This window comes from Gastrolobium bilobum, unplaced genomic scaffold (genome assembly GCF_033153095.1).
Source record: "Gastrolobium bilobum isolate Gb01-03AN ecotype WA unplaced genomic scaffold, APGP_CSIRO_Gbil_v1 utg20321, whole genome shotgun sequence".
Taxonomy (NCBI): Eukaryota; Viridiplantae; Streptophyta; class Magnoliopsida; order Fabales; family Fabaceae; genus Gastrolobium; species Gastrolobium bilobum.
Genome location: NW_026900156.1, coordinates 5,579 through 26,518, shown reverse-complemented (window position 1 = coordinate 26,518; position 20,940 = coordinate 5,579). Strand labels below are relative to the sequence as shown.

Below are 20,940 nucleotides of genomic sequence, written 5' to 3'. Positions count from 1 at the left end.
ATCTTTTGTATGGTTATGATTCCTCACATTTAATGCTTTCATGTATATATATGACGAATATTCGACTGTTACACGTACAACAATTGTAAAAATATAAACCTCATTTATAGATAGAGAAGACTTTTGGGAAAAGTTCACCAATGTCCTTGTGATTTGCTTCAGAATCATTTATGCCCCTGTGATTTTTTTTCTATCACATATGCCCATGTGCTTTGTAAAAAATAAAAAACCACAGGATATATGTGATAAAAAACATACCCTTTTACAAACCACAGGGGTATATGTGATAAGAAAAAAATCACAGAAGTATAAGTGATTCTGGAGTAAACCACAAGGATATTGATGAACTTTTCCCAAGATTTTTTGATAATAAAAAAGAGTTATCATTGTTTCTGCCCTGCCCCATTATATATGAGGCAAGCATCCTTACGGTATGCATAAGATGCGTGTACGAGGGAATGAAAATATGAAATCATCTATGGTGAAATAACTATTGTTTCACTTTAAGAATGAAATAACCCATTTAAATTTACAAAAAAAAAAAAAAAAAATAACCCATTTAATAGCGCTAGAAAATTAACCCAATTGATTGAAGTGTGTGGCTAGTCCAGAACAAAATATATTAACCGAATAGAATACATGGAGCTGAAGTATCTTAATACGATCTCGATTTTTATTTTTACCCATTTACTTTTCCTTAAAAGTATTTTTCCAGTTAGTGGAGATAGTTATTTCCAGTAAACTCGAAATAATGTCATTTTGAGTTATAAGATTAAAAAACTATAATAATAAAGATTAATATAATCCTGCAATATATTAAAATTATAAAAATATCTTAATTTCCGTCCCAAAATGATATCATTTTAAACACATTAAAAAAAACTTATCTTCGTTGATTAAAAAAGTCCTTTACCCTTAAACATTGAAAAGCGCACCACAAATAATTAAGGTATGATGTTGGCTTGAAGCCATGTCCAGTAACCAAAAAAAAAAATGATATAATAGAATGCGACTCATGGGCAGAGGCAATTCACATTTATTTTGTCAATAAAATCAAATATAAAGCTCGGAAGTTTCTAAGGGTCAAGTAGGGATTTTAATTTATTATTATTATTATTATTATCATTGTCATTATTATTATTATTATGGGGACAGATATATTGTCTATTTATTTAATCTTGCTATCCTTATTACTTTTTTATCACCATTAATAATATTTAAATCAACGATTAAAAGAGAAAGAAATAAGAGGTGTAATTAGTTAAGAGAAGCATAATAAAATATTTAAAATCATTGATTTAAATATAATGATCGGTGATAAAAAAAATAATGGTAAGAAGAATAAATAGGCCGACAATATAATCATCTACTATTATTCTTAGAGTAAGGTATTTTTTGGATCCTTAACAAAAATCACAAGGTCCATTTTAATCTCTTAAGAAAAAAAAATGAACTTGTAATTCATCTAAAATTCAAAATAAATCAAGTTAATCAAAATTATGATCTCTCTAAAATTTAAAGAAAACTCATGTTAATGCGATCTCTCAAAATGATTGATGGATCTATCATGGTCAAGGACCAATTTAAAAAGCCATGGTGCCTCTGAGAGACAATTTCCATTTTATCTATGTTTTTTTAACAATATCCCCATTTTGACCCGTTATATAACACAAGGATCACCGGATCATGGAATACCTGCTCAACTAAGTGATGATCTTTCCTAGATCCTAGCCCTGGCAAAGTCTAATTAAAAAAGTTCAGATACAGCGCATTTTATAAAATCAGCAAACTTGTATTCTTATCCGACAACTATAAGGATACAGGGAATCCGTGAAAAAAAAACAAAAAGAGTAAATTTGAATTAACTTAATGGTGTACAAGATACAAGGTATCTGCAATAGATAAGTTTGTACTTGAATCGACTTATTTCGTGTTCAACATTTATTATAATTAAAGGTTTTTCGAAATATTGGTTTTTTAAAAAAAGTTATTCATTTTTTTAAAATAGTCAAATCCAAACATACACTAAAAGTCTGTAAGGGCCATATTATTAATGATAAGAGATAATGCTGCGCTGGAATAACATTAAGACTATATATTAGTCATATCCTCTAACTTTAGAGTCCTGTATTCCCCTATTAATTTTTATTTGTCGTAATCCATCTTCAATAGTTGCTAGTGATTACATTGGCCAAACGAACGTCACAATAATAATTAATCCCACACCCAAACCTCGTGGTCTTACCCGAAAAAGATTATCATTTGATATCCAATGGCGTTGAGTAACCCTATAGTCAGTTACTTGGAGGAAACAAATTTTGATATAAATATAATGTCCATGTTCTGCACGTTTTCTCCAATAAACTAAGGGAATATAGTTTCTCACTAGTTTCATGCACATACAAAAAAAAAAAAAAATTAGATCCACTTTTTTTCTTTTTTCTATTTTTAATAAATCGGACACACTTTTTTATGTATACACGATACAAAACATGAGAAACTATATTCCCATAAACTAATAGACAAGTTCAATTAATGATAGTAGATTTGAAAGCTAATTTAGGTGCACTTTTGGCTAAGCATGAATGTGTGTGCTAGATTGTGAAACTATTCTCCATTTTGTTCTATTCCAAAAAACAAGGCACCCATCAAAGAAAATATAAAAATTCACCCCTAAATTGGCACACTTTATTAATTAATAGAATTATTATATCAATGACAAACATTGTTGTTAAAATCTCGATTTATCACTACGATTTTATGATTTTTTTTTTCTTCATGAAAACGATTTTACTAATATTTCAAACACTTTTACGTTTTTACGATTTTTTACGATTTTACATTTTATAATTTTTTAATCTCTTTCCAAGTTTATTTAAGATTTCGATTTTAACAACATTGATCACAAGTTCAGATATTTAAGAGGATCTACTAGACTTCGAAACCATTCTGAATACTTAGAAGAGCACCATCATTTGCTGAACTGTGAGAAATAAATTTATAGAAATGTAAAGAGAAAGATGAAGAAAATCATCTCTTGTAAGTTTCTAACTCTGTAAACCCTGCCATCACTATACAGAGGAACTTGTGGCAGAAACCCACATCTATGGCAGACTATCACAAATATAAAATAACAAGTAATAAAAAAACCATTCCCCCCTGAAACCCAACTTGCAAGGGTAGGGGAATGCTGTATAAAAACATTAAAAATAATACCAAAAATTTCTATTAAAAAAAAAAGAAAAAAAAAAAGACCAGAGTCCTATCAACTTGCTATTTCTAAATTATATATGACATGTATCTATGTCATTTAACCATCAACTTCTTCAAAAGTTTGATCTAATTTTGGGAGTTTGGACACTGCAATATCACCATAAGCATTGTTTTGCTGCACATCCACATGACTGCTAGTTTTCAAAACCTGAAAAACATTACACAGAGAACAAGGTTAAAATGTTTTTCTTTCCTATGATCAGGGTAGTGAGTTCATTTTCTATTCCATAAGAAAGTAGCTCTATAGAGAACATTCTTAAAATAAGTCATGTTTGAGGCCCAATCACTTCATGAATCATGAGTAATTGCAGTCTTACTTTTGTAAGGAAGAAAACAAAAAATGCTCCACTCCTACAATAAACTAAGAACGAATTGTTGATAAGCAAGCATCAACAATGACTTATTCTACCACATAAGCAATGGCAATATCTTATACTACCACATAAACACATAGATTAAACCAGCTTGTTTCATGAGGGCAAAAAGTAATTAAATAATGACAAAGTAAATGATTGAAAATTTGAAAGGATCAACTTGTTTTGTAAATATCAATAATGACTGCTAAGAGCAAAAAGACTGACACAAGTTCCATGTTCCCTTGCATTGTAGATTTATATTTCAACTGGATGACAAATTTGATACATTAATTGAGCATCTCCCTCAGTAAAAGTTACAGAAGCTCATCACTAGTTTGACATCAAATGAACAACTAATATTCCACATTTTCGAGATATTATTCAGATAAAATAGGGCTGATAATTATTAATAACTTAACAGGTCAAAAGTATGATATCATCCACAGAACCAGAACAGTAGCAAAGACAAGAATACACAATTCTGATTGCTGCTAAGAAAATGAAATGATAGAAGTTTGCCTTATCACCAAATCTTTTTATATGCATGGATATAATCTTAAAACACAAATTGAATTACCAGTATTTCATAAAATAGCCTTGCACATTCTTTCTTGGGTCGTCCTCCTACTACTTGTGAAAAGTTCACAACCTCATTCTCTTTTTGTTTCCTTAATTCAACAAAATTGCTGTGCAAGTGACTTGCAACTTTCCTATACAATGTTAAAGAAGACAATCATAAGCCAATCTTGCAAACAAGAACTACATTGTTGGCATTCCAAGACACAACTACCATCTCACCTGGTTCGATCAGACCACCCAGCCACTGTAAAGAAAAGAATCAAGAAACCATGGACTGTTAGACAGAACATAGAATTTAACAAAAATTATTTTGATTTATACGTGAATATTTGCAAGAGTTCTTACAAGATTTTGAATTCTCTGTTTCAAATGAATTTGTATCCTGAGACAAATATAAGATATGCAAGGAGACATCGATTAGTTTATAGTCAAATAATAAAGAGAGGACAAGAAGACTGAAAAAGGGATTATTACTCAAAACAAAATAAGCTCAGCAAGAGAAAGACTTTCCAAGATACGGCATCCTCACATGCACATTTTCTAAAAAGCTGGTTGGGGAATTTTTTCTTCAGCAAAAGGATAGGGACTTAGCTTTGATGCTTGAAATCATCATGTCTAACATATTTGATATTTCTATCAGAAAATTCACAAAGTTTTTTAATTTAAATTTTTTGATAAATGAAAAATATATGAAGGAACATAGAGCAAAAAAACTCTCAAAAAGAGAGACAACATGTCCTGCGCTCCCAAAACAATTGTAACCTCAACTGTCTAGCAAACTGAAAACATTACTACATGATAGTTGTTGCTCATTAAACTGCAATGTGGTTTTGCTTTAGGCAAGTTGGATGTATTGCAATATGCTCAACAACAAAAAAATGTTAGTGTCAGTAAACCAACAGAATTTTCATGGTTTAGATATTCTTTACCTCTTCCATCAGATTAAGCATTTCATCCCTTTCCAAAGATTGCTCTATCTGTATACTTTCATGTGGACTTGAAGGTCCTAAATTATTCGTGCTTTGAATTTCAGATTGCTCTATCTGTATGCTTTCATGTGGACTTGAAGGTCCTAAAATATGAGTGCTTCGAATTTCAGATTGCTCTATCTGTATGCTTTCAGGTTGACTTGAAGGTCCTAAATTATGTGGGTTTTGAATTTCAGATTGCTCTATCTGTATGCTTTCATGTGGACTTGAAGGTCCTAAATTATGTGTGTCTTGAATTTCAGTTCTCTCTGGGCAGCTAACTTTTATTTTTGGGCACAGAGTAGGGGTTTGAGGAGAATATGCTGGACTTTCCTCAATTACAAGGGAATCTGTGCACTGGGGAGGGGTTTGTGGAGCAGTTGCTCTATGCCCAGGACTGCCAACAGTTCCAGATTCTGACACATCTAACTTCCCCAGAGTCTCCACAATTTCAAGGGAATCTGATATTTTCATTTTGTTTTTAGAGAACAGGAATTGAAGCTCTGAGGAGTTACCTGCAGAAAAACATAGTTAGCACAGATAACAGAATCTATGAGCAAAAAAAAAGATGATAAAGAGTCAAACTTACAAGGAAGTACAGATTCACAGAATCCATCAGGAAGTCTGGAAATACGAGATTGTCTCTGCTGCGCAGCAAGCCAAATACGAGATCCTTTCTGATTAGCAAGCAAAGTACGACGGAATTTTCTTCGACCAGAAATTAAGTCACTTGCATCTTGTATGCTCTTTTTAACTACCCTGAAATGGTACAAAATGCAGTGTGTTCAGTCAGAGAGTTCAAAGTATCATTATGTTCAAAATGCATCTTGTATGCTCTTTTTAACTACCCTGAAATGGTACAAAATGCAGTATGTCAGTCAAAGAGTTCAAAGTATCATTATGTTCAAAATGCATCTTGTATGCTCTTTTTAACTACCCTGAAATGGTACAAAATGTTGGTAAAAAATTGCTTCAATACTGCAATATGTCCATGTGTCCTTTACCTCCCTGCTTTCTTAGAATACGTTTCCTTTCCTTTGTTGTCTCAGTTAATAAAACCATGTTATCCTAGTCTTTAGGAAGTAGTTAGACATGTTAATCATGGCTGGGATTTTGATGTATGATTCTCTCACTTTCTGTTTGTTTCAGCTCTATAAATATAAGCTTGAGAAATCAAAAAAATTAGATTTCCTTTTTTGCTGCACACCCGTATCCTTCTTTTCTTCCTTTACTATCAAATAATTCTTCAATCCTCTTTTTCTTCATCTTTAAAACTAACACTTTTGAACCAGTCTTGAGTACAAGGATGCAGGGAAAATAAACATTGAAAGATTTATATCTCATAAAATGGCATGACAGAAGAACTTCAGACATATGAATAATAGCAGGAAAGAACAGTTGAAAAGAAGGGCGCTTAAAAATATTTTCTATAATCATTATCACATACTCATCAGGCAGGACAGTCCTTCGATCAAGAACAACTTTTCTTTTCCTTGGAAAGCAAGAGCGCTCTCTCACAGCTGGTGTAGAAATAAGCAAAGACTCTGGTGTAGCAGCACCTGCCAAAATAGATTTTTAAGTACGTGTTAGAATATTAGATATGATATGATTAGATTTGATTAGATATGATTGGATTCTGTCTTATCCGTAAATAGTCTGACTGTATTCTGACTGTATAGGATTAGGTTTGGATTAGGTTTGGGCCTTACACTTAAGCCCATTAGGATCTCTATATATTGTAACTCCCTGACACAGATCAATACATAACGTATTCTTTTACATTTAACTTGGTATCAGAGCTTTTTCGCTCTGGGGATCCGCTTCCGCTAAAACCCTAAGCCCACTGCTTAGGTGTTCTCTTCTACTTTACCGTGCATTCTTCCGGCGAGTTTCTCTCTAAGCCGTGTGTCTCTCCGGCTTGTTTCTTCAACTGTCAGAACCACTTCCCACCGCCAACAACCGCCGCTCGTCACTGTTCAGGCCACCGGAACCACTTCCGGCCGCCAACAACCGCCGCTCGTCACTGTTCCGGCCACCAGAGCACTGTTCCGGCGAGTTTTCAGCCCAGACTACCTGCGATCAGGACCGTCTCATCCCGGCGACCAGTTCTGTGGTGGTCCGACCACCGTCGCGTCATCAACGCGCCTCCACGCGCCGTTCTTCTCCTCTGCGCGTGGTGCTCACGCGCCACCTTCAACCGGCGCGTGTGCACTGTTCCGGTGGATTTTTCCGGCCGTTCTTGGACAGAACTTCTCGCCTTCTTCTCCTCTTTCTGGATCTGTGCTTGGTTCTTTGTGGGTCTCACTTTAGACGCGTGGTTCTCCTTGATTGGATATCGTTTGCCTTCGTTTACGGCTTTTATATTCTGTTTTTAAATGGCAGCAGCGTCCACTGATCTCTCGGAGGTTAACTCTCCTTGTCCTCCTGTCAAAACTTCCTCAGGAATCATCTCTACTAATATTGGGCTCATTACATCTTCCAAACTGAAGGATTCTACCTCTCTTGCTGCGAATATAGCTCAGTCAGACAATGCATCATTTGGTTCAGTTTCTCTCTCACTTGCGGACTATGCTGCACTCCAAACTCTTCTCAAGAAAGCTTCTCCTCAGTCTCAACCATATACTGGTAATCCCGTTGCTTGTGTTTCTCATTCTACATCACTTGGCACTTGGATATTTGACTCAGGTGCTACCGATCATCTCTGTGGTAATAAGGAACTTTTTACATCTCTTACTTATTCTGATCATTTACCTTCTTTTACCCTTGCGGATGGAACCAAAGCCCCAGTTCGTGGGATTGGACAAGCTCGTCCGACCTCTACCTTGGCCTTGACATCTGTTTATTACATTCCTGGCATCCCTTATAACTTAATTTCTATTAGTAAGTTGATCCACTCCCTCACTTGCACCATTACTTTCTCTAACCATTCTGTTTCTGTGCAGGATCCGGGTACGGGGGAAATGATTGGAGTGGGTCGTGAGTCACGGGGGCTTTACTATCTGGATGTGCCTCGTCCTTCAGTGGCACTCTCTCTCACAGAATCTCCACAACTTATCCACAATCGCCTCGGTCATCCAAGTCTTTCGAAGTTGCAGAAAATGGTTCCTCTTTTATCCGGTCTTCAGTCTTTAGATTGTGTGTCATGTCAACAAGGGAAGCATACACGTTCCTCTTTTGCCAATCGAGTCAATAAACGAGCTGATGCCCCTTTTTCTCTTGTTCATTCAGATATCTGGGGTCCAAGTCGTACCTTGTCTGTTTTAGGTTTTCGGTATTTCGTTACCTTTATTGATGATTTTTCCCGTTGCACTTGGGTCTATTTAATGAAAAATCGTTCTGAGTTATTTTCCATTTATAAAAAGTTTTATACTGAGATTCATACTCAATTTGGTGTTTCTATTCGTATTCTACGTAGTGATAATGCTAAGGAATACGTTTCTATTGATTTTTCTAATTTCTTGGCCACACAAGGTACTTTACATCAAACTACTTGTCCTCACACTCCACAACAAAATGGGGTGGCTGAACGTAAAAACAGACATCTCATTGAAACTGCACGTACCCTTCTTCTTCATATGCAGGTTCCCCTTCACTTCTGGACAGATGCTGTACTCATCTCTTGTTTTCTCATCAATCGCATGCCCTCATCTGTGCTCAACAATGACATTCCTCATAACCTATTGCTTCCAGATGTTCCTCTTTATCCTCTAACTCCACATGTCTTTGGTTGTACTTGTTTTGTTCATGATCTCACTCCTGGTAAGGATAAGTTAACATCCAAAGCCTTTCAGTGTATCTTTCTTGGTTATTCTCGTCTTCAAAAGGGTTATCGTTGTTATTCTCCCGATCTTAAGCGTTACTTAGTTTCCGCTGATGTAACTTTTCTTGATCAACAACCCTTTAATTCTATTCCATCTCAGTTGTCACAGGTTGATCATGTTCTTCCTGTCCCTTTTCTTGACTTGTCTTTGCCAGCTGCAGGTGCTTCTATTCCAAATGAGCAACCTATTGCTTCTATACCTGAGGACCGTCCACTTCTCACCTATCAGCGTCGCAAAACTATGCCTCCTGTCGACTCGACTCTTGCTGACTCATCGCCCACTGCTGTTGCTTCTTCCTCTCCGGATCCTTCACCAGAGGCTCTTCCCATTGCTCAAAGAAAAGGTACTCGTACTACTCGTAACCCTTATCCTCTTTATACTTTTTTGAGCTATGACCGTCTTTCTTCACCTCATCTCACCTTTGTTTCTAGTCTTTCTTCTATTTCTATTCCTAAGACCACAGGTGAAGCACTTTCCCATCCAGGGTGGCGCCAAGCGATGCTTGATGAGATGACTGCACTTCATTCCAATGGCACTTGGGACCTTGTTTCTGCTCCTCCACAGAAGTCTACAGTTGGTTGTCGCTGGGTGTTTACTGTGAAAGTTGGACCTGATGGCCATGTTGATCGACTCAAGGCCCGCCTAGTTGCAAAGGGTTTTACTCAAATATTCGGCCTTGATTATAGCGATACATTCTCTCCGGTCGCTAAGATGGCGTCTGTCCGCCTATTTCTTGCCCTTGCTGCTGTTCGTCACTGGCCACTCCTTCAACTTGACATCAAAAATGCCTTTCTTCATGGTGATTTACAAGAAGAAGTTTACATGGAGCAACCACCTGGTTTTGTTGCTCAGGGGGAGCCTGGGAAGGTGTGTCGTCTTCGAAAATCCTTATATGGTCTCAAGCAGTCTCCTCGAGCATGGTTCAGTCGCTTCAGTTCTGCTGTTCAGGAGTTTGGCCTAATTCGCAGTAAAGTTGATCACTCTGTGTTCTATAGGATCACATCTCCTGATAAGTGCATCTATTTGTTAGTCTATGTTGATGACATCATTCTCACCGGGAGTGATCAAGACGGAATCCATCAGTTAAAACAACATTTATTCAGTGCATTTCAAACAAAGGACCTTGGGAAGCTGCGTTACTTCTTGGGAATTGAGGTAGCACAATCTAGACAGGGCATTTCTATCTGTCAAAGGAAGTATGCCTTGGATATCCTAGAAGAGACTGGTATGTTGGCGTGTAAGCCAGTTGATACACCAATGGATCCTAATGTTAAGTTATTGCCCAGACAAGGGGAGCCGTTATCTGATCCTGGACGTTATCGAAGGCTGATTGGGAAGCTCAATTATCTTACTGTGACTAGGCCAGATATTTCTTTCGCTGTCAGTACGGCCAGTCAGTTCCTTGATTCCCCTTGTGATTCACATTGGGATGCTGCTGTGAGGATCCTCCGATACATCAAAGGAGCACCAGGAAAAGGTTTGTTGTATTCGGATCAGGGAAATACAGAAATTTGTGGTTACTCAGATGCCGATTGGGCAGGATCACCCTCGGACAGACGCTCTACTTCTGGTTATTGTGTCTTCTTCGGAGGAAACTTAATCTCATGGAAAAGCAAGAAACAACCTGTTGTTTCCCGATCTAGTGCAGAAGCTGAGTATCGTGCAATGGCAAATACTACCTGTGAGTTGATCTGGTTAAAGCAGTTGATTCAGGAGCTTCATCTTTGTGAACAGAAACAACCCATGACACTCATCTGTGATAATCAAGCTGCGCTACATATATCCTCTAATCCTGTTTTTCATGAGAGGACCAAACATATAGAGATTGATTGTCACTTCATTCGGGAAAAGATTCAGTCAGGAGAAATCAAGACAGCTTTTGTCAACTCATCTAATCAACTAGCAGATGTTTTCACTAAAGCTCTTAGAGGTCCTCGGGTTGAATACATTTGTAACAAGCTTGGTGCTCATAATATATACGCACCAGCTTGAGGGGGAGTGTTAGAATATTAGATATGATATGATTAGATTTGATTAGATATGATTGGATTCTGTCTTATCCGTAAATAGTCTGACTGTATTCTGACTGTATAGGATTAGGTTTGGATTAGGTTTGGGCCTTACACTTAAGCCCATTAGGATCTCTATATATTGTAACTCCCTGACACAGATCAATACATAACGTATTCTTTTACATTTAACTGTACGAAAGCAAAAAAATTTAAGTAGGAAAATGAACTACATGCCAAAAATGAAGAAAATATTCAGCAGTTATATTTTCAAGCTTTCTACAGAATAATGGGTTTTATAAACCTGGTTTTGGTCTTCCAACTGAACCACCTTGAAACCTAGATTGAGGAGTTACATCAACATTTGTTGGAGCTACATCAACATTTATTGACTCCGGTGTAATAATGCTAAGCCTTCCATCTTCAAGTGAAACCTTTTCTTGAAACTCTAATTTCCCTTCCTTTTCATGCTCTTGAACAGACCCTTCAATGAGTTCTTCAAGGTTCTCGGCAACAGAAGACTTACCATGGTCCACGCATTCCTTTTGATAGGATTTGTCACCCTGTGGCCTTTCTAAACTTTCTCTAAAATTTCTTGCTTCATGAAAATCTATAATTTCCTGATGCATTTGACATGATGAGCTTGATGCTTCCTTGGCCAAACTCTGCTCGCCGTCAACTTGATGAGATTCATTCAATGCTTCAACAGATAATACAGGTTCCTTCTCTCTCCCCGAAAACTTACCAATATCCACATGTTCCTCTTGAGAGAATATACTTATTTCTTCATGTATCTCATCCTTACATGGTACAGTTTCTTGATCTGTCTGATCTTCATTAATTTGTTGATCTTGACCAAGCATGTTGACAGAATCTGTTTCTACTCCTTCAATTGCTAAAACAGTGTCAATGTTCATTGGTTCCTTTCGAGAGAACATGCTGTTTTGAAATAAATCCTCGTCCTCCAGTAAATTAATTGGACTACTTGGTGGGAAAATGTCAAAGTACATGTCCATCAGGTCACATCGACCAACACTGTAAGACATACAACAAACTTAAATATGTTCAATGGAGAAAATACAATGCAATGATTCACTTGAAAGGAGAGAAATTGAAAAATATTATTGATTATAGAAAAAAAACATGTACAAAGGAATACGATATATATAGAGACTAAAGGAATGAATCAAAATCTTAAAAAATAAGAAAACGTAATCTGCCTACTAAAAGAAATAAATAATTGCATAATCTGACTAATAAAGGAAACAAATAACAACAGATATCTTCCATATTTATAACAGATTCCAAAAGATATTCAGCAGCATGTTATGATGGAATGAAAAATTTAAATTTTGAAAAATTGGATGAACGTACCCTTCCACCTGAAGGTGATTAGAAGAACAGGCATTATCACCGAAATCAAAATCCTCAAACTGCAAATCACAAAAACTAAGATATTGAGGATGCGCAGAATCAAGAAAATAGCAAATAAAACTGTTTACATAATGTAAAGTAGAGATATATTTGTGAAAACTTTACTAAATGTGGGTGCATGTCTCTGTATTAATATTCAGTAAATTAAGTTAGCAGTAACAACACAACAGGACATAAATACCAACCGTACATTAATCATGTGCGTCGTACAATTAATTCTCAACATTTAGTATCCGAAGTCACCAAATCTATTTTTATGTAAATTTAAAACCATCAAGAATATGTAAATGTCCAGAATCAATAAGCCAATAAATATGATAACTACAATTAAGATAGTATATTCTATTTAACAAGGGTCACCCAGTCATTCACTGATGATTTAGATTGGCACCAGACACCTTGCAAATTATTCAACACAGATATGACTATAGTTTGTACAATATTATTTGTTAGCATCATATTCCATCATCTGTGTTGGTAAAGATTCCCAAGTATATTTGGTACAAGTCTGTGCCCAATTTCATTCTCCAGATGTTATGCAAAAATTAATCTCCAAATCTTTTCTGCCTTTGTTTTCACTTCAATATTATCAGGAGAGAGTCAATAACAATCAAAATAAATATATAAAAATAAAAAACAAGAACAGCAAGAGATTGGATGTTATGAAAATGGCTGTCGAATATGAATGTTCAAGGACCAACATCAACATCAACATCAATAAAGCATTTATCAAAAACAAGTTCAGGGACCAATTCACCAAAAAATTTAAGCTATTAGGAGTATAGCCCGGCAAATAAGTAATGTGTATGTGTCTTATACATTGCTTGCACTAGGTCATTGATAAAAATTCTTACAAAGGAACTCCATAGATGACAATGAATTACCAACTGCCATGTGAGTGGCAATCGACAAGGGATACAGCGAGACATACATGGAAAAGAAAGAGCATTCAATAGACATAAGTTGATAGGGAATATATAAGCGAAGAGCAGAAGATAAACAAAAACACAAACACTATACAGTAAATAAAATAGAAGAAACGTTATTCAGGTAAGGCTCAAAGGATTGAAAAACTGTAAGCACTACAATGTCAATGCAACACATAGTAAGAACTATAAAATGCATACCTTGTCTAGAGAAAACGGCCCAAATCCCCCAGTTTTACACAAAACATCTGTTTCATTTCACAGCATATTACTATTACTTAAACAAAAGAACAAGATTAAACTTACAACGAAAGGGAAATTGTGAAGCAATTGTAGTACCTTTAAGAGTAATGTCTTCTGGTCGAGCAATATGCCTTCTGAAATTAACATATGACAAGTTATGAAATGCTCCAAACAAAAGAAAATTCCATAACAAATTAAACTTCTAAACCTAATAAAATCTTACCCTCCAGAATCTTCAAGTATTTTTAAATCGAATGCATCAAGCTCGAATCTTTCAGGTATGGTTATAGGCATTCTCATGGTTTCGACATTTGCGAAGTCTTTAGCATTCATCAGAAATTTATTGATTTTCACGAGAGCCTCATTGCAGTCATAAAGTAGAAATTGAACCTTTCTAGAATATATCCTGATGACACCTAGAAGAAGATATCCAAGCACTCGATAGCTAACGGCATCAATTTCACAATTTAAAATCCGGTCTGCAAAACATAAAAGGGAAAAGAAAAAAATGGAAACAGTTACATAATATTAGCCCATTCCACAAGACTGATTATAATCTGAACTTAAAACATTCTTAATAATTGTTGGAAGACCAAGCCATCACGGATAATCTATATAGAAGTACTTTTTACTAACCTCTAACATAATTAGATATAATTAATCAGCTTAGAAGAGCAAGTAAAACAAAATAGTTTAACATTTTTCAAATTTGACCCAGTAAAGAAAAATAATAATGCTAATATTACAGTTGCTGCATGGGTAGTGCCAAGAACACAGGGTGCTAGGGTCCATTGGCCCCAGAATCTTTCCCCTTGGCAAATATAGTCTACTCTGAATAAAAATTGAACAAACAACTCCTCACAAAATCAACAGGAGTACCAAACATCCATTACCAAAGACTATAGAGTTAGGAGAAGTTTAGAGGAAAAATATATATGATTAATCAGTCTACACATGTATATATTAATAGTGTAAGAATAATTATCTCCTAAATTAGAGCATATATGTCAATCACAGATAATACTACACATTGTACAAGTGCTTAATTCCAACACTCCCTCTCGAGTAGGAGCAGATATGTAATATGTGTCAAGCTTACTACAAATAATGTCAACCGGAAGCCCTCTAGGGACTTCGTAAATATATCACCTAACTGGTAATAGCACAACATTAAAAGAAATGTCATAAGCTACCTAACTAATACTCCCAGCCAATGTAATATGGATCCCTAGATACAAATGAAAAGATCATAGAAGTTCTATCCTTAATATTGAAACCATAAAACAGAATATTGAATTGAGAAAATGATGCCTACCAATGTCTTCATGTGGTATCAATTAGCATTTACTAGAATTCATTAATAAATGTTTGGATTGGTATTCATTGTTCCCCATTAGTATCAATTAGCATTTGTTAGCTTCTATTTATAAAATATTGATATCAACAAATTGGTATCAATTAGTCCAGATTAGGATCAATTTCCTTTCTAGTATTTCAAATCCTTGTGGCTGTGTGGAATAGGCAAGCAATTAAGCGATTATCTTCTTCCAATCTTCTCTCTCCTTCTCTCTCTCTGCCCCCCCCCCCCCCCTCTCTCTCTCTCCCCCTCCCCTTCTTCTCCATCTCTTCTCCTAGAACTATCAATCTACAGCAATACATTTACCCTTAACAACTGGTGCTTTCATTGACTCTTGCATCCACCATGCTAGCAACTCATTCTCAACAGCATGAACCTCATTTGCAAACGGTGCAACAACTAGCTAATGCAAGAGCCACTCCCATCAAACAACTACACCAGGATTTTATGTACTTTCAAGCCAAACAACTATGACCAGTATTGGACAAGTATGACCAGCGGCTCTCTATCACCCTCCGACAGGAGCCACCAACACTACTACCATTGCCCACCAATCCAGCGTCAGGCATTCTTGGCAGTGTTCCGCACTAATCCACACGTTCAGACAATGGCTCAGCAAATGGACTGCCTCATGTTCCCATGTTTTTCCTCCACTGCCCAGACCATATGGTTTTCAACCTGCAATACTATTTTCAGTATTACAACATGCACGCATCTCGATGCACCTGCAGCCACTTGATACCAAGGTTTGGCGAATGATACTCTCCTACCCAACTAAGACACATTAAGTACTATAAAACACACCAAAGGATCTGCTAACCGTGATGCATCTCGATACACCTACAGCCACTTGGTACCCAGGTTTGGCAAATGATATCCTCCTACCCAATTGGAATGCTTTTGTATAGGTCATTCATCGCCACTTTGGTCCCTTCACATATGAGGCATTTCCCTCCTCTCCAAGCTGTCTCAGACTGGCATTGTCCATGATTACCTAGCTACCTTCGAGAACCTTGCCAATCATGTCAAGAGCATTTACACAACTTATTTATCTCCAGGTGGAAACACCAAGTGCACATGGTAGTCCAAGCTCATCAGCCTGTGGACTTGCATGATGCATTCACCTTGTATAAGTAAACTCAGCGAGTCGCACCTCAACAACCGGCAATTTCAAACATAAAACAACTAATAAATACATAAATAAAATTCTAGGTTAAAATGCTTCCAATTTAGTAATAGTGAACCACTCAAATATTAGTGGTTAATGAGTAAACACTTGAGTAGCTAATTGTCCTAAACTATAAATACTTTTACCAAAAAAATTATTGTTTGTGATTTTCCCCATAAAAAATGTTTCCATTCTGACTCTTTGATTATTACGCATTTTGTCATCACAAATTATGATGTTATTATTTATAAACCATTACTACCATCAATACCACATCCACAGCGGACAGCCTAAGAAATATTTTGACACTAGGGTTAGTTTGGTATGAGGGGAAATTTGTTATTAAAAATTCAAGGATGAGTTTTCACACCCCTTGCCTTGTGACCTAGTGTCATTTGAGCACAGGATTTACCCTATCTTGCCATCTTGCAACAACCAGAATATTCTAATTATACGTAGGCCAACTCAGTCAGTCAGTTTGAAGGGTGGAAATGTGGCATAGGTTTTTTTTTATGCAAATAAAACTAATTCATTAATTTTTCACCTCCATTCTTAACCCTATACCAAACATACCATAACATAATATAATCATTATCCATATTGCTAAGTTGATGACAATATTAGCCGACACAAGTATCAAGTAACACTTTTTCCAAGTGCATCTTCTTCCACGTGCATGATTGTTACATGGTTCATTGGTAGTTGCCTTTCTGTTAGTTGGGGATGTTCTGTTAAGCTACTGTTAACTTCTACTTGTATGTTCATGCACGATCAATAGAAATCAGATTCAATTTCTTCAAAACCATTTTTGCTTTCAGCAAACAATGTGACCACTACCACGTCCACCAATGCCACTATTCTTTCTCCTTAAAGTTGAATTCAGTTCCAATAACTTTCACATTTTAACAGGATTTATCAATTACCATGGCAATTGGCATATAGGATAATCACCTTAATACAATAGACATGTAAATAATCACTATAAGTTATATACCGAAGAACAAAAAAAAAAATGCTGAGGTAGCAGAAGTTTCATCATAACAGCTATATTATTTTTCCTAGAGGGTTAAAACCATTCTGTTAAACCAAAGGCCAAAGGGTATCTGGAGACCAATAAAATTGTTTAGAATCCCAAATACGAAAATGCTTTCCACCACTAATTTTGCATTTAACCCCATCTAGAACTGCCCCTTGTGTGACCAATTTCTCAAACTACTTAGTACTTACAAACACACAAGAACATTAAAAATAAAAATAAAAAACACCGAATGTGAAAATACACTCTCCCCTATCACCCATTTTTTGGGAATAAACAATGAGAGAAACCAACCAAAATGCCAGCCATTAGCAGCACAACCATGTCAAAGAGCTTGAATTTTTCTGAGCAAAAATAAATAAATAAATAATTTTTTCCATCATTTATTGTGTCCCAGTGAAGAATGAGAGAAACTAACCAAAAGGCCAGCATTACAACACAACACAACCATGTAAAAAGGATGAATTTTTCTAAACGATTCCATCATTCCTTGTCTCTCAGTTAAGAATGAGAGAAACCAACCAAAAGGGCCAGCATTAGCAACACAACACAACCATATCAAAAAGCTTGAATTTTTCATAGCAAAAAAAAATAACTTCTACTTTTCTCATCATATCTTTCAAAACCCACATAAGAAATAAAGGGAAAAGGGAGAGAAGGGGTTGGAAGGTTTGTCAAGTTGACAGAAAGAGTGTAGAGAAAGAAGACTAACCAACTAAGGAGGAAATGTCAGCCTCAAAAACGTGAACTTTCTTGAGCTGCTTGAAACTGTAAGCAGCAACCCACAAAGGACTTCTTCTAAGTGAAACAAGGGACTTGGAATTCATCATTTTTCAGCTCTAGCTTTTGCTCTCTTCTTCTTCTTATTCTCTTAGCTCTGTATAGTGTGTTTGAGTTTGAATTTCAGAATGAAAGAAAGGAACTTTAAGCGTTGTAACTTGGTTTCTGACATGAATATATAGAAGTTGTACTCCTTTGCATAGAAACGGTCGAGTGGAGTGGACAACAAGCTCTTCATGCCGAAAACAAGTAGAAAACGCCAGCATCTTTCTTCTAAGGAAACAAGTCAAAAAAACATTTTTTTTTTTTTTTTGGAAACATCTGAATTAGGGACGTAATCTTTTTTTTTATTTTCAAAATTTATATAATTTACTTTTTTGGGGGTGAAATAATATGATTTCCTTTTGACCATTATATTTAAAGAATTTTTACTAAAATACTCAATAAATTAATTTTTTAAATTTATTATACTCAATGCTTTGCTTTTAATTTTAATATTTTTTATTGGAATTTCTAGAACATTCAATTATAAAATATTTTTAAACTACTAAAGAAAATATTCCTTTTAAAAATTCTATTTAAATAATTTTAGTAAAATGTATCATAAAGACAGGTGTTAAAGAATAGGGAAAATGTTCAATGAATTAAATTTTTAAATTTATTATATTAAATACTTTGATTTTAATTTTAATATTTTTATTGGTATTTCTAGAAAATTCATTTACAAAATATTCTTAAACTATTAAAGAAAATATTCCTTTTAACCATTATATTTATATAATTTTAGTAAAATGAATCATAAAAGACAATAAAAATCTATATATATATACAAAGGAGAGTTCAATGTTGGAAATTTCGCTGATGTGTCACTCCCTGCTTAATTCTGAAAATTGTGTTCACACTACATGGCATATAAAAACTTTCCTTCTTTGATAAATTGGAAAAAGAATTTCTTTTAAAAATCGATCTTTTTTTAAATCGAAAAATAAATGACCATTTGTGGTGGCAGACAAGACATTGAATGTCTCACTGCCCATCACATTGGAATTGGTCAGCTGATTTAATTGCTTTTTACATTACTAACGACACAAAATCCTTGCAAATAATAATTATTTATTATTATTTTTTAAATGTGATTGCAATAAATGAAAGTCTATCTCAAAGATTAGTGTAGTTGCTTTTTATTTTGTTCATATGCTTTTGTTGCAATGTAAGCAAAAAATATGACTTATACATACTTAGTTGATTAAGTTGCATTCAAATCCCGTTCAGACAACATTTTTTTTTGTCCTTAAAAAAATTTAATCCAATCTTTTTTTTTTTTTTGCTGATACTATGACTTTTGGGTGTTAACATATTAGTGTTACTTATTTAATGAGTTTTTGCCTTCTGTATCGTAGGCACAAGAAACGAAAATCACACAAGAAATGACATATTTAGTAAGTGTTGAACTCGTCCCTCCAATGATTGCTACGAAATGACACTGAATGAATAGCGTTTTCATATTATAGGTAAAAGCTGATATTTTAAATCCATATTTGTTTGGTGTTATAGTTACCTTGATTTTGTTGATGAATGTTATAGTTAGCAATGATTTGTACGCATTTTTCTTTTTATATACCTTTCTCATGTTAACATGGTGTATTATAACGTATTATGGTGTATTATGATGTAGTTGTATGCAAAATTAATTATCCCTCTGAATAACAGATTTTTGTTTGTGATTGATATTTGCAAAGCTCTGTGTCAATGCTGTAATTTTTTTCACTTGAAATATAGAACAAAATAACAACACAGTTTTTTTGTAAATATAAGGTTTGCAATGCGATTAACCAACCACGGTGGACAACAAAATTTTTGATCTTTTTTTCCCGTGCATCGCACGGGTAATATACTAATGTAATACTAAAGAATAGAAAAAATGCACAATAAAATAAACTTTAAATTTATTATATAAATTCTTTGCTTTAATTTTAATATTTTTTATTTTTTTGGAGGTTACAAGGAATTGAACACAACACCCCACACCACTAGGCTAACCCTAGTGGTAATAGAACATTCATTTATAAAATATTTTTCAACTATTAAAGAAAGTATTCCTTTTAACCATTATATTTATATAATTTTAGTAAAATGTATCATAAAAGACAGATACTAAAGAATAGAAAAATGCTTAATAAAATAAATTTAAAAAAAAAATTGGTGGACAATTTTAAATTTATTATATAAATGCTTTGGTTTAAATTTTAATGTTTTTTATTGGTATTTCTAGAACATTCATTTATAAAATATTTTTTTTTGATAAATTTATAAAATATTTTTAAACTATTAAAGAAAGTATTCATCTTAAACATTATATTTAAATAATTTTAGTAAAATGTATCATAAACGGCAAATATTAAAGAATAGAAAAAATGCTCAATAAATTAAATTTTTAAATTTATTATTTAAAATCTTTTCTTTTAATTTTAATATTTTTTTATTTGTTGTTCTAGAACATTCATTTATAAAATAATTTTAAACTATTAAAGAAATTATTCCTTTTAACCATTACATTTAAATAATTTTGGTAAAATATATAATAAAAGACAAATACTAAAGAATAGAAAAATGCTCAAACAAATTAAAATTTTAATTTATTCTATAAATATTTTCTTGTAATTTTAATATTTTTTTCTAATTCTAGAACATTCATTTATAAAATATTTTTAAACTATTAAAGAAAGTATTCCATTTAACCATTATATTTATATAATTTTAGTAAAATGTATCTTGAAAGAAAAATACTAAAGGATAGCAAAAATGATTAATAAAATAAATTTCAAATTTATTATATAAATTCTTTTCTTTTATTTTTAATATTTTTCATTCGTATTTTTAGGATATTAATTTATAAAATAGTTTAAAACTATTAAAGAAAGTATTCATCTTAATCATTATATTTAAACAATTTAAGTAGAATTTAGATAAAATAAAATATTAAAGACTAG

The 20,940-nt window shown here is 34.1% G+C and overlaps 1 protein-coding gene across 1 annotated transcript; it reads right to left on the bottom strand.

The window, feature by feature from the left end:
- Window positions 1-3,310: 3,310 nt before the first annotated feature.
- On the bottom strand, window positions 3,311-18,000 carry LOC133295551 (sister chromatid cohesion 1 protein 2). Its single transcript, XM_061494392.1, has 13 exons — window positions 17,883-18,000; window positions 13,833-14,088; window positions 13,673-13,743; window positions 13,568-13,614; window positions 12,381-12,439; window positions 11,311-12,041; window positions 6,624-6,735; window positions 5,766-5,935; window positions 5,138-5,691; window positions 4,530-4,590; window positions 4,428-4,482; window positions 4,207-4,339; window positions 3,311-3,421 (listed from the first exon to the last, which is right to left on the bottom strand). Exons 1-13 carry the CDS (start codon window positions 17,998-18,000, stop codon window positions 3,311-3,313), a joined length of 2,478 nt encoding a protein of 825 aa, XP_061350376.1.
- Window positions 18,001-20,940: the final 2,940 nt, after the last annotated feature.

What these genes read in the sequence shown, in the direction of transcription:
- LOC133295551 (XM_061494392.1), bottom strand. Translation starts at nt 18,000, where the DNA reads ATGATGAATTCCAAGTCCCTTGTTTCACTTAGAAGAAGTCCTTTGTGG. An exon ending in GGCCGTTTTCTCTAGACAAG is followed by an intron (nt 12,440 to 13,567) that starts GTATGCATTTTA and finishes TGTGATTTGCAG; the next exon opens with TTTGAGGATTTTGATTTCGG. An exon ending in AGTTGGAAGACCAAAACCAG is followed by an intron (nt 6,736 to 11,310) that starts GTTTATAAAACC and finishes CTATTTTGGCAG; the next exon opens with GTGCTGCTACACCAGAGTCT.